This window comes from Perca flavescens, chromosome 15 (assembly GCF_004354835.1).
Source record: "Perca flavescens isolate YP-PL-M2 chromosome 15, PFLA_1.0, whole genome shotgun sequence".
NCBI classification, from domain to species: domain Eukaryota; kingdom Metazoa; phylum Chordata; class Actinopteri; order Perciformes; family Percidae; genus Perca; species Perca flavescens.
Window position 1 is genome coordinate 28,296,259 of NC_041345.1, and position 14,718 is coordinate 28,310,976.

Consider the following 14,718-nt stretch of genomic DNA (forward strand, 5'->3'; position numbering starts at 1 on the left):
TCTGATGCATCTTTTGAGCATCATGGCCCGAAATGTCATCTGTTAACTCTATCAAACACACAGGACTGACTGTTTGATGCGTAATATCTCCATCAGCATCACCATCTGACGCATTCGGCCTCTTCACCCACCCTTTTGCTTCACACACAGACACACACACACACACACACACACACACACACACACATGCACTCAAACGCAGGCGCAGGCGCACCAAATCACGCACGCTATGGTGTGACCCCCCTCCCTCCCTCCCTCCTTCCTCCGGTGCTGCTAAACTATATAAATCAGCTGTGTCGGAGTTTGAAAGCAAAAGGTGCAGCGACCTGCAGAGAAGCAACTGATCCGAGAACAGAGAAGAAAAACCCAGCGTCGACCTCTGCTGCTGTGAGAGAAACACCCGTGGTCCCGACTCCCACCTGTTGCCTCCAAAGTCTTCTCAAAGTAAGTCTGCACACTTCTCACTCTTACTCACGGACCCATTTTAGCAATGTATTCACTAAGGGTGAGAAAGACGCCACGCTTTCTGTACTGTATTTGTAGATAAACACATGTAGACGCGTTTTAACTTATATGAGCAATAGGCTACTTTCTAAATAAAAGTCCTCCTGCTATATCAAAATGTTTTCCTTGGCCAAAAATGCCAATGAAATGTTTTTGGGATAAAATGTCTTTTTTCTTTCAAATTTTGCACACGATAAAATGCAGCCCGTCCTACAGTTTTAGTACCGACTTGAAAAAGTTCACATCTTTGCGGACAGACTAATGAGTGTTTCAACCTTTCTATGTCAGGATGCGCAGTTTGTAATTTAAAACGGAACCAAAAAAAAAAATGGCACTTTTTTTTTTTAAACTACCACTTCCATTTTTACGCTCGGCCTCGTGTTTCTTATCCTGGCTTTACTGTTAATCTCCGGTGCTAAATGGCCTTTGGTTCACAGCTTTGAGGTCGTGTTTGTGCATTCATCTCCGCGAGGCGCAGCTGGGCTGCGTTCAGCACCACGGAGAGCGCCGCGCCGCGCACCACATCCGCCCCCACATGGCTGATAGAATAGCAGCGGTGGAAGAAATATTCAGATCCTTTAGTTTAAGAAGAAATACTAGAGCCACACTGTAAAAAAAATAAAATACTCTGTTACAAGTAAAAGTACTGCATTGAAAATGAGTATCCTCGGAGAAATCTACTTAAAGTATTCAAAGTAAAAGTCTTCAATGCAGAATAATCCTCGTTTTAGAAACCAGAGACGATCCAGACAGTTCTGTTTAATTTGCTAATCATTTCAGATGGACTTGTAGGCCATTATATTGTTGGGTAGTTTAATTTATGATAAAACATCAGATTTCATAAACTGCATGTGTTTTATGTGCAAAAATCTTAATTTGCAAAGTAACAAGTAACTAAAACTGTCAGATGAATGTAGTGGAGTAAAAAAGTACAATATTTCTCTCTGAAATGTAGCGGAGTAGAAGTAGAACGTGGCATAGAAATAAAAGACTCAAGTCAAGTACAAGTACCTCAACATTTTTACGTACTGTAAGTACAGTAGGCTACTTGAGTAAAGTAGTTATATTCCAGCATGGATATTTAGCAAGAAAGTCGCTCCTCCTGGTTTTATATTGCCATTAGGCTACATTATTGCAGACATGTACAGTTGCTGCTCCTCTTTTTCAGTCAAACATCCATGTGGCACTTTAAACATCCCCCGGCAGCAGTAGAAAGACGCGCAAAGTGAACGTGGAATAGCTCTGCGTTAGTAGAAAGATCATTATTGTAAGAGTTAATTGGAGCAGACAGAGATGCAGCCAAACAATGACGTAGGCCCACACTTTACCTGCTTTTAAATGTCTTATGTATACCTGTACGGTATCCTTGAGTGCCGAGAAAGGCGCCTTTAAATAAAATGTATTATTATTATTATTATTATTATTACACCTGTTGCTCATTATAATCATTTGACATTAAAAACACATGCAGCATTTTTTGTTATCGCAAGACACATGCACAGGTCAAGTTTTTCTAATCTACTGTAGATATTACCATGAAACTTCCTCAGTTTATTACTGACATTAGGTCAATTCTTTTGTAATACAATTTTCCTTAAATGGTATGTTTAAATATGCAAAGATGCCTTATCTTGTTAAAAAACGCACTCATTTGCACTGACTTCGAGAACAGAAATGTCAACGTCAGATAACGCCAGGTTCAAAATTCTCGTTTCTTTTTGTTGACTTGTTAAACCATACATTTTTAATTTTTTTCCCCAGAGATTACAGTTGTTTGATTACTCCATAAATCAGAAAATAATGTCTACAAGAATCTAATTTTGCCATGTTTTTGGACATAAAATGTCCTATAAAGTGAAGGCTGGGAATGATGAACAAACCCTATGTAAAAACCTGCGGAATATAGGAATGAAATTAGAATGTTTGGTGTAAGTGCTGCTGAAGTAGAGATTTCTGGCTCAGAGTATGAGAAAAAAACTTATTTGGCGAAAACGGCATTTAAGATTTTGTATTGTCATTGAAATCTGTAGACGCAAAGAGAGACATTTGAGGAAAAGAAGGTTTTCTTTCTACTAGTCTCAAAGAAGACATGTTATGGAAGAAATATAGCAAACCTTACAATTGGCCAGAGCATAAAAAACCCTAATTTTATGTTTTTGCAACCACAGCGCAGTCAACCCAATGATTCTGAGATTATCTTTCAGTTGACTTTTATTATTGGGTGTGATGTTTTCTTATTGATTTGGAAAAAGCCTCAAATTATGGGTTTTATTGCCTCCTGCACTAAGATTTTAGCAGACAACAAAGTTTTAATCCCAAACATTATTATTCATATTTTTATTTTTGAAGTTTTCATTTTTTTATTATTATTTCGATAATAATATTGTTATGTAGGCCTATTGTTTATATTTTTATTATTTTTTATTTAATTTTGCTATTATTTCTATTATTATTATAGTGTCTTTTATTATTATTTTTATTATTATTATTTGTAATTAATTTATTATTTTGTTTATTTTAATTTTAATTTAATGTTTAATTTATTCATATCATTGTTCTTTATTATAAATATTAATTTATAATAATTGTTTTTTCATTTTTAACATGTTTCTATTTTTATCATTATTGAGCTTTTTTTAAATTTTGAATTTTATTATTTTGTTATTATTATTATAATTATTATTATTATTAAGTAATACTTGTGGTAATCACCATCAAGGCTCACATTAAAGAAAATGTAAACTGCCAGATACACAAATTACACTAATAATAATAATAATAATAATAATAATAATAGTGTGTTTATTACTAAATGTTTTAGTAATAAAGTAATAATACACTAGAATGTAAATCCAGCAGCAGCAGCAGGAGACAGCGTATTGTACGTACTAGGACTACAGGTCGTTGTTGCAAATGAGAATTTGTTCGCAATCAACTTACATGGATAAATAAAGGTTAAATAGAAAAAATAAATAAATAAAAGTAAACACATGTGCAGCATACTGCCGTAATTTATGTCTGTTTCGTTACAACCTTCCAACTCCCTGATGATGTGTGAAATGAGTTTCCTCCGCCGGAGTCGATCCATTTCCTCCATCCTCCTCAGGAACCAATCGGCACTCAGCCAGGGCAGTCTGGCCATACGTCAGTCTGCAGCCTGTAGAGGATGATACATATTGACTTGTTTAGCTGCTTTCACACACCTTTATTTAGTCGTCAGTCAACGTTAGCCTGAGCAGACGTGTCCTAAAACAAATGGCAGCGTCCCCCCCTCCTCTGCGCCCCTAAGGAGAGGTTTGATACACACCGATGTTTCTTTCATTAGAAAAGAAAGAAAATGTCTTTATCCGCCCTTTGTGCCACCATCACTCTCAATTTCCCTTTATGCGTTTTCCGGAGGTGTAATGGATTCATTCAAGCAAACATCTGTGTGAGGAGGTGATCTTTTCTTTTAGGTATTGGTTTTTCAACAACACTTTGTCCCAACTTTTCCGTCATGTTGATCAACGATACGCATGGGAAGTAGGGGCGTAACGATACACTCAGCCCACGATTTGATACAATTCACCATTTCTTGAACAGAATGAGCTGCAGACAAATGACTGAACGACATTCCTTTATTTATACAAAACTGTGCAAAACAACCGATGTGTCCTCTTATCAAAAGTGCAACTGAAATTGCATTTCATCTTAAATAACAAAATAGAAGACGTAATGACGTCTGAAGTCAAACAAGTAAAATCAAAAGTAAGTTACGCCGAGGCCGCAATGCGATTCATTTTATTATCTCAACCGGATGTAATCTTTACACATGTATATTGATTTTTAACTGATTCACGATTTATCACTACATGCATAATGGAAAAAAAATGATAAGTCCTTGTCACACTACAGTTACCAACAATCTTAAATGGGCGTGCTAATTGTTGTATTGGCGTTCATTCAAAACTTTGGATCCCTACCTTCCATTCCTGGGCTCCAGGTGGCCGTGATGCTGAAGCCGTGGACCGTGCTGGTGGCCGTAGCGCTGTGTGTGCTGGTGTGTCTGGGAACGCTCGCAGACGCCTACCCCCCCAAACCCGAGAACCCCGGGGAGGACGCCCCCCCCGAAGAGCTGGCCAAGTACTACACCGCCCTGAGACACTACATCAATCTGATCACCAGGCAGAGGTATGGACACACATGCACGCACGCACACACACACACACACACACACACGCACGCACGCACGCACGCACGCACGCACGCACACACACACACACACACACACACACACACACACACACACACACGGCACAGGTTTTCTGTTAAGTCTTGTATTTCTGTAGTTTTGACAGCTAATGCCTACCATACACTAAGAAAGACTTTGAAAGACCCCATCTCACTTCTAAAGACAATCTGTCATAATGTCACTACGTTTTTAGGCACAGACAAGAAAATTTTGCGAAGACTGGGGATCTTGCAGGGTCACTATTTGCAAGACAACTATTTAAATTCACTTCCAAGACTTAAAACAATAATATCCGACACGTTTGATTTTGTCAGAACGTCAAGACGGGAAAAAGACTGAGTTTTACAACCATCTCACACCAAACGATTGAGACGACTGGAGCGCTCCCTAACTCTAACAAGACTCCGATATTGAGAATTTGTCTGCAGCGGAATCATTTGAGCAGTCGTTTTGGTGTAAGATCGGCATAAATGACAATAGGGACAGGAGCGATTCATCCAAAATGAGAAAATTGCCATTAAAACGGTGCAGCTCTCGGGTTAGGTTTAGGGATAGTACAAAAATAATTAGGCTACGGGGAAAGGGCTGAATCCTATTTAATGTTATATTTTAGATCTTCTTTTAAAATCATTATGCTATGATATTTTTGATAAAGCTAGGCCCTCCACTGTTTGTTCTGATCCTCCAAATGTTTTGACTTACCAAATCTATAAATGACCATGAATTTAAGATCTCATTTTAGATCTCAGTATCTAAATCGAATCATCATTTTCACTATGGCCACCACGGCAGACATTACAAGTGAAATTAGAAATTGCAGAATTCATGACGAACATAACAAAATTCATTTAAAAGCTAATAAATGTGTAACAGCAGCTGAACTGAGTAGCCTTTGATGCTCCTTTAGTCCAGATTTCAGGTTGCTTGAAGTCATTAAAGCGACTGAGCTCTATGAGTATCCCGCTCGTACTGAAGCCCAAAGCTCCGTCGATGTGTGATGCACTCCCCCTCCCGACCTCCACCCCCCCCAACTCCCCCAAACTACTCACACGGCAGCTTAGTAGATTAGATTACAGGCCACTCGCCAAAACCTCCAGGCCTCCAAATCAAACGGGACCAGAGCAATAAAACCGGTACAGACGGACCCAAGAAAGAATCACAAATCCAGTTAGCGGGGGCCTGAGCCGAGGCCTGCTGCTCTCAGGTATAAAAGTCGCTGGAAACGTAAATTGTCAGAGTGGAATATTTTTTGATTTGAAGCAGTTTGGAGTCATGAGTTTATCTGTTCCTACTCATGAAAGCCAAATAGGTCGTTGATATTTAGAGCCTTGGTTTAAAGAAGACTCATAATGCCTTGGGAAGTCAATTGGTTCAGAGTAGAAGGTTTTTACATTTCCCTGGGGAGTTGCAGATGAAGACATATCACATGCGATAAAGGTAACTAATGGTTATACGAAGGTTTGGCTCTATCAAATCAAATGCCGGAGAATGTGATGGCTGTCAGCTTTAGGCTGTGCACTCTATTAAAACTGATGGATCTGGGCAGTCAGGTGCCTTTAGTACATAGCTAAAGTATATTCTGCAGTTCATAGCATTGTAGAACTGGACAAAAATAACAAACAATGTCTTTACTAAAGACAGGAGAATCAGAGCTGTGGCTGCCATTGAGCCATCCTCTGTATTTCTCCTGAAAGTCCAAAAACTGGGGGAGTTTACTATATATACTACAAGTTTTTGATTTGTACATTTTTCAGCAGATTCTAGTATTTTTATTGATTTCAGTTGCTTTCAACCATAGACTGTATATAAAGATGGACAGCGCATCTCCACTCTCTACAACTGAACAAATGTGAAGCCAAAATATTCCGGATACGAGCACCGCCATCTTGTAAATTTTGGAGCCAGAGTCTGCGCAGTAGTGATCGGGTACGCCCACCAGACCAATCACGAGTCAATCACAGCTGTCAATCATGATGTTTCACCCCGTTTTTATGACATCAAATAACTAATAAAAATCAAACTTACAAAAAAAAGTGAAGACTTGAACAAACATCAGCATGATCAGAACTACTTACAAATGACAGAAACCATCTTGGGGGAAAATTTATTTGACATGTTTTTAGTTTGGCCCATGTCCCATCTATTCACATGGAGGGGGGTGGGTTTATGACCTATACTGCAGCCAGCCACCAGGTGGCGATCCAGATGTTTTGGCCTCACTTTTACAGTCTTGTATGTCTATGCTCTAGTCTCGCATTGCCAGACCTACCTCCACAGTGATGCAGAAGAGTGTATGGCCAGTCCGCACAGCATTCCTGACTGTGTAGTCGTGCAACAGAAAACTCCGACTGGACAGACAGTCTAGCTAGCTGTCTGGATTTACTCTTCAGAGATCTGTGGAGCAGTTAACCTCAAAAATCCACCAGCGTTTAGAATTACAACACAAAGAAAGCAGAAGGTAACAGACATGCGGCCAAAATGAGGGACATCCGGCGGAATTTTCGGCGGCACCTGAACAATCCCGGAAGTGAAACGTCGTGGATATAGACGATCTATGCACCAACCCCTGGTTTCAACTCTTAGACTTACACAAAACACTTCAACTAACACTTGATCTGCTTTAGCTCCCATCTTGCATGTAAACAGTTTAAGTTTTATGACATTTCAACCTGTATTTTCGTCGCTGTCGGGTGAAAAGCTTGAATGTCCAAAATCGTTGCTTTTCAGGAAATGAAAAAAAATAGCTAATTTGAAAACGTTAATTTGAGCTATTTACCTTTGACAAAGTCAGATGACATTGCCTCATCACTGTTGACTTATTTGTAAAACCCACAGACAGACATAAAGGGTGACCAATAGCATTGATTTATGAAGAACAAAAATTTTAAATGACGAAATATGGAGATATAAGGTTTGTGCCGGACAGCCATGATTTGCTCCTGTTGTTTTCAGTGTAAGAGAGCACACTTACATTTTCGGAAGACACTTTAGCCATTTCTAGTTTCCTAATCGTTTTGCAGGAAGTTTTCTGCAAATACCTATAAAATATGGTACTAATTGTAAAGTAAATACAAAGTTCTGATACAGTTATTTTTGTTATAGTTCAGTTAATTGAGTTAATTTGCAGTTGTTAATCTTCAGAGGGAATTTCTTGGAAGTACTGCCCTGAATTTAAAATGAAAATTGGCAGAACATATGAAAGAACAAAAATGGCCGCATGTTTATCTTTTGGAAAGTCGGGTAGCTTTATGACTCTGATGTTATGGTAATACAGGAGAAGCATAATTTAGGGGTAATATAAAAAAAAGGAAGTAAATGAAGATTACTGCATTGAAGAGAGCAAAAGACAAGAAAAAGCAAACTGACGATTGGATAGAAAAAGCGAGAAGGAAAGACAATCAAACGAGAAATGACGTGAACAGAAAAAAGCAGATAAACAGAACACGGGGGAAAAGACAGACAGATAGAAAATAAAAGGAGGACCAACCATGGAGACTCAGGAAGATGTATTGTTGCGGACGGACCATTATCAGAGGGGGTAGCATTTTACATCCTGATGTGTGGCAGTGCGAGACAGTTGAGACGAAGTAGTGTGAGTGCCTTCCTATGGGGCAAGACACTCACACACCTCCCTGTGTGTGTAACCAAGCGTAAGATTGGGCGCTGCGGGCATTGTGGGAGGTGGAACAGGTGGTTGATGGGAAAACAGAGGAACTGCAGGTCGCGCTGGCAGGGGTTGGATTAAATGGGGCTGTTTCGCGCACAAACCCACACACATGAAAGCGCACACACATTAGGAAGTAAGCTCTCTGTTAAACGGCTCTGTAGTTTTTACATTTCACGGCTTGCTTGGACCCCTGCTTTCCCTATCATGGGGATGATGAGACTCATCCAGACCTGGAAATGGCACCCTCGTACACACACACACACACACACACACACACACACACACACACACACACACACACACACAGTTTGTGGCACTATCGTTGTGGGGGACCCGTCATTGACATTTTCTAGCCCCTTACCCTAACCTTAACCATCACAACTAAATGCCTAACCTTAACCCTTACCCTCACCCTAACCTTAACCTAATTCTATCCCTAATTCTACAACCAAGTCTTAACCCTCAAACAGCCCTTTAAACTTGTGGGGTCCAGCATTTTGGCCCCACAAAGCTGTCGGGACCCCACAAGTATAGTTAAACAAGCACTTTCACACACACACACACACACACACACACACACACACAGTGTGATTCTGACTGTCAAATTGGAGCACTGGGAACAACAGGAGTGGAATTGAACCAATATATTAAACAGCCGACAAAGGGAGACTGTTCTCTCCTGCAAAACAATCACATAAATTGTTTTTTTCAAGCAGCAATTATGACTCATGTTACCGCAATGTTCATAGTGGTGGTAACCCTCTAGTGGCCATAGTAATTACGACAGGAGTAGTCTATATTCACTACGTTCCACTTTCAGGATTGCTTTTCCGTTGCTACTGGAAATTCCGCCAGATCCAGACACATCCAGACAGCTAGCTAGACTGTCTTTCCAATCTGAGTTTTCTGTTGCACGAATAAATCTACTTTTGAACGTACACAAGGCCCACCTTCCCTAAGGCTGTTTTGCAGCGGAAATATAAATAATCAAGTAAAGTACAGATGCGTATGTCAAAATTCTACTTAAGTACAGTAACAAAGTATTTGTACTTTGGGGCGCCCTGGTTGCTCACCTGGTAGAGTGTGCGCCCCATGTACCAAGGCTCAGTCCGTACTAAGGCTCAGTCCGTACTGCAGCGGCCCAAGTTAAATTCTGCTTTCCTTTGCTGCATGTCATCCCCCTCTCTCTACCCCCTTTTCTGTCCTCAGTTGTCCTTTCATTAAAGGCTAAAAAGCCCCCCCAAAAAGTATTGTTACTTTGTTGCATTCCACCACTGGTGGCTGGGTTGGTTTGTGTTACAAACTTGAGGTGGCGCGCAATCCACCCAATAGTTGTTAAGAAATGTGGCGCTGGCACGGCTAAAAACAGCTCTCCTTACCTCTCTCCCAGGTATGGAAAGCGTTCGACCCAGGAGGATGTGGTTGCAGAGCTGCTGTTTGGTGGCGACAGTACCAGAGACCAGAGATCAAGGTAAACACATATACACACACACACACACACACACACAGGTGTAATTTACAGGGGGCATGGGGGGGTTAGAACCCCCCATGATCAAAACTGGCCAGTGGAACATTTGCACCATAAATTGATGCAGAAACATTCACCAGAATGCTTTAAATTAAGTGTTTGACACTCAAAATTTCAATTTTGCTTAAAAGTGGAGCTCTCAACTCCCCCCAATGATGAACCCAAAGTCACGCCCTTGCAGCACACACACACACACACACACACACACACACACACACACATAAGTTGTAGGAGTCATGTGACCAGTGGTGGAAGAAGTCTTCAGATCCTAAAGTTTAGTTTAGTTTAGGTTATTTCTTTCACCGAACATAAAAAACAAATTACAGTGAAGAAACGGCTTATATAAAAACCACAACCAAAGTACATACACTAATATAGACGTACAAAATCCAAATTACATTTTAAGTGTAAGTGTGCAAAAAAATCATAAAAAGTAATAAAAAGAAATATTTGTAGAGAAACAGAAATAATTGCAATGTTTTCAATAAAGACAACACTTTTTTGTGTTTAGACAGCAGGGCATTTCTAAGTCTATTTTTATACATAGAAAATGACACAGAGGAATCCATTAAATGTAAATTTTCTTTTCACAAAACAACTCCAAGAAATTTGATAGAGAGCTGACTGCGGGATGTTTTGTACAAAGGAAGATGAAGATTTTCAGGCTGCCACGTTGGGTAATTATGGAAATGTAAATAAGTTACAAATAATATCTAAAACCTATTAAGTAAAAGTACTAATACGACACTGGAATAAAATGTTACAAGTAATAGTCCTGCCTTGATAATGTCACTCAAGTACTCAAGTTTGTACTTAAGTACAGTATTTGAGAGTAAATGTACTTAGTTACATTCCACCACTGCATGGGCCTGCAACGAACCTATATGAATTACACATTCTTCCTTGTGTTCTTCCACAGATACGATGACTCCTACATGTGGTGACTCCGCCACCCCTCTCCCACCTCGTCATCGGGCATTCCCTCTGGGTGCGTCCCACAATGCACCTGGAGGGGCCGACATGTGCCTCTCACCTCCCGACCTCTGAACCCGACCCCAGCCGAACGCAAGCTCTCTCTGTCTCTCTTGTAGCTGTCTCTCATCTCTCGCATTACAACACAACTGTACATAATTTATTATTGAAAAAAAAAAAAAAAAAATATATATATATATATATATATATATATATATATATATGAGATCAGAGCTACTAATCAGAAGGTGGAACTGTGTCTGTGTGTGTGCGTGAGCATTAACGTCCCTCTACCGTCCAACACTGTATAGAGGAGGAAATTTGTGTTTTACTGTTGCTACTGTAAGAAGTAACATCAGAATAAATGAATAAAAAATTGCTCTGTGTGATTCAAATGTGTCGATGAATTGGAATGGTTTTCTTTGGGAATTTATGTAATGATGCTGGAATCTCATATCCTAGTCTGGACCCCTCTGGATAATAGAGCAATAAAGTTACAGCACACCACTCTTGAATATCAGCTGATTATAAAAGGGTAACCAATCTTTTCAATCCTGGACCCTATTTTCCTATGTTTTAGTGTGTAAATGACTGATAGTAACAAAAATCTTTGAAATTGGTCCAGTATTAAGTGTGAACGCTGTAACCGGCAGCCACAGACTGGGCTGTGATGTAACCCTATTGGGCAAATGTGCATTGTGTATTTGGTCCACTAACATTTCTTTCTTTTTTGTCACTGAAAGGCTCAGATTAATTAATTTATGGAAACATAACTGTCTAACCAGAAACAGCTCTGAGGTTGTTAGCGCTAAACCCACCAGACTCCATTTAAAAAAATGATACTTTTAGCGTGTATAGAGCCCACAGGTTTTCACATGTAAATCAGTAAATTATTTGTTTATTTCAACCAAAACTAGACTTGCGATGGTTGGAAAAGTGGAAAGACGACCCAAAACAGCTATTCATAGTTTTATTTTGTATCTGTCGACTTTGAATGAAGTGTATTTTACGACGCCATGACGGATTATTTACATGGAGTCAGGAATTTCGCAGAGGTTTTTATGTTTATAAAAAGGATCTTGCTCTATTTTTTTTTAAGATTATTTGTTGGGCATTTTAGGCCTTTATTTGACAGGACAGCTGAAGACATGAAAGGGGAGAGAGAGGGGGAATGACATGCAGCAAAGGGCCACAGGTCAGAGTTGAACCTGGGTCTGTCGCATTGAAGAGTAAACCTCTATATATTGGTGCCTGCTCTACCAATTGAGCTATCTGGACGCCCAAAAGGATCTTAGTCTTTAACAGAAAGGTCGACCTCCTTAGAAATCCTTTCCATAATGTTGTCAGACACTTAGAATATTAATCTGAGCCTGTCAGTGGCAAAACGAGCACTTTTGTGAACGTAATTATAAAAGCTGGACAATAACCCTATTAACTTACACTGTAGCTTGTCTCGCCGCTGCTGACTGCAGCGATCTCGTTTAATACTGGACCAATGTCAAAGATTGTTGTTCCCATCAGTCACTTAGACACAAAAACCCAGGAGAATATGGTCCAGGTTGAAAAAAACAAGAGTTACCCTTTAACGCAGTAGATTTTAGACTATAATGTACAGCAGTGGTTCTGAAACTTTTTTCAATATTGTACCCCCTATGAATTGTTTTACCCCCTGACCAGCGCAAAACATGGTGGTAGAAAAAAAAAAAGTCCATATAAAGAGGTACAATACAGCGCTGGCAATGATAGATTTACTAAACAACAACCTTGTAACTGAAAAACATTTAAATTTCAAATCCATCTCTAAATTCATTCATTCTTATAGTACAATTGTTTTAGGTTTTATGCATGACATATTTTTAAACTAGCATTTTGCAAAAATCCCACGCACCCCCTGCAGTACTCCAAGGTACCCCTAGGGGTATGTGTACCCCCATTTGAGAAACACTCATGTAAAGTAAATTAAGAGTTTGTTTTTTTAACAAAATTGTGTGTGCAGCAGTGCCCCCTTCAGGCTAACCAGAAGCAGTAGCTTTTAGTTTAAGTTTCACTCTCAGTTTGGAGCTTTTTCACTGCAGACATTTTGACTTGTGCACAGCTGAAATTGATAACCTTAACGATGGCTCAATTCCATCAAGTGTCCCAGTAAACTATTTCAGTGAGTCAGCATGCACAATACCAGGACCTCTCCTAAGTGCAATACAGCCATCAGTAATGGTTTAATACCAGGGCCTATCCTAAGTGGAATACAGCCATCAGTAATGGTTTAATACCAGGACCTATCCTAAGTGGAATACAGCCATCAGTAATGGTTTAATACCAGGGCCTATCCTAAGTGCAATACAGCCATCAGTAATGGTTTAATACCAGGGCCTATCCTAAGTGGAATACAGCCATCAGTAATGGTTTAATACCAGGGCCTATCCTAAGTGGAATGCAGCCATCAGTAATGGTTTTGAATACACCTGTGCTTTTCCTACTATGACATGTCAACATGTCTGCCGTGAAAAAGGTCTATTGAGTGCCAGTGCTGTTTTCTCCTGCTGCATTTTCTCTTCCTACATTGTTGCCTTGGACACTATTTGTTCGTAAGTACTGTAGTCTGTGTGTATATATTACTAAAGAAATTTAAAAGGAATTATACTTGGCATATCTTTGGTTTATTGGAGTTTTCTAATGTCCAACCACTGAATTGATAGTTAGCATGGCTTTTAGTTATGACTCAGCATTTTCTGTTTGAACTATACTTTATTGGTTTCATGTCATTTCTGTTTTTTTCTTCGTCGTACCCCAAGAAACGTTCTGCCCTGAACTTTACACTGCCAGCTCACTGTCGAGCTTTGAAGAAGCCACTCATTGCACGGACAGTATAAAGACAATTGCCAAGGCACAGCTACTTTACGATGCTAAGGCTGGTGTTATTTTTCTTTTTCTTATTGTCAACAAATCCCATGAAAAGACCAAAACTAACAAAGTGTTAGTCCGTGTCCCTGATCTTCCTACCCGTCTGTCACTCAGATAAAAGCCCATTGGATCCTACTGAAGTCATACATCTTTGAAAATTGCTCTCAAATATACTGCCCTTGGTATTATCCTTCTTAATATAAAAAAACACAACACTTGCCCCATACTACTGTAGACTACTGTCTTTTCCCTTCCTCCAATCTTGGGTCCTCTACCAGAGGCCTGGGAGCCTGAGGGTTTTTTGCAGTATCTTAGTCCCACGTTCTTTAGTTTAGATATACTGTATATACTGTATATATGATCCTGTTCATGTTTTTTTTTTTTTGAGAAGAACAAATCTGGATTATATATATGAGGACAAAAACAGTGGGTTTTACAACTTTCTCAGAATTGCTTTGTGGCATCCCCAGTTGTTGCTTTACAGTGCAAAGAAAGTAAATGGCATTCCTCTTTGTCAAGAATTCATCACCACATTAGGGTCCCTTGAAAGGACCGGCAGCCTCTGCGGGCATATAAATTGCATTTCACATCGTGACCCATTGGGTTTGCATCTACAGGAACATCTGCTGGGTTATTTTCCGGCACATAAACGAAAAGGGCCACTCTTCTGCCAGAGCAAACTGTGAGAGTTTAGGGTCAGGACAGCCAGTAGAAGGAAAAGCCGATGGAAAGATCAGTTCCAGTACAGTTAGCCTCTTCAGAGAGGAAGAGACATTTGGCGGTAATGAGAAATCAGAAACACTAGTGTTTGCTACTAGTGGGAGGCAGAAACTGCCAACCTCATGGCCAATTAGACCATGGTTGAGACCATGTTCTAACTTTCTTCCAATGATTAACATAAATAGGGTTCTGGAG

General features: G+C 39.8%; 1 protein-coding gene across 1 annotated transcript; it reads left to right on the forward strand.

Moving 5' to 3' along the window:
- Positions 1-327: 327 nt before the first annotated feature.
- Positions 328-11,041, forward strand: pyya (peptide YYa). Its single transcript, XM_028599554.1, has 4 exons — positions 328-444; positions 4,487-4,674; positions 9,793-9,873; positions 10,850-11,041. The coding sequence occupies exons 2-4, from the start codon at positions 4,496-4,498 to the stop codon at positions 10,872-10,874; spliced, it is 285 nt and encodes a 94-aa protein (XP_028455355.1). The 5' UTR covers positions 328-444; positions 4,487-4,495; the 3' UTR covers positions 10,875-11,041.
- The last annotated feature ends 3,677 nt before the right edge of the window (positions 11,042-14,718 follow it).

What these genes read in the sequence shown, in the direction of transcription:
- pyya (XM_028599554.1), top strand. Translation starts at nt 4,496, where the DNA reads ATGCTGAAGCCGTGGACCGTGCTGGTGGCCGTAGCGCTGTGTGTGCTG. An exon ending in AATCTGATCACCAGGCAGAG is followed by an intron (nt 4,675 to 9,792) that starts GTATGGACACAC and finishes CCTCTCTCCCAG; the next exon opens with GTATGGAAAGCGTTCGACCC. An exon ending in ACCAGAGACCAGAGATCAAG is followed by an intron (nt 9,874 to 10,849) that starts GTAAACACATAT and finishes GTTCTTCCACAG; the next exon opens with ATACGATGACTCCTACATGT.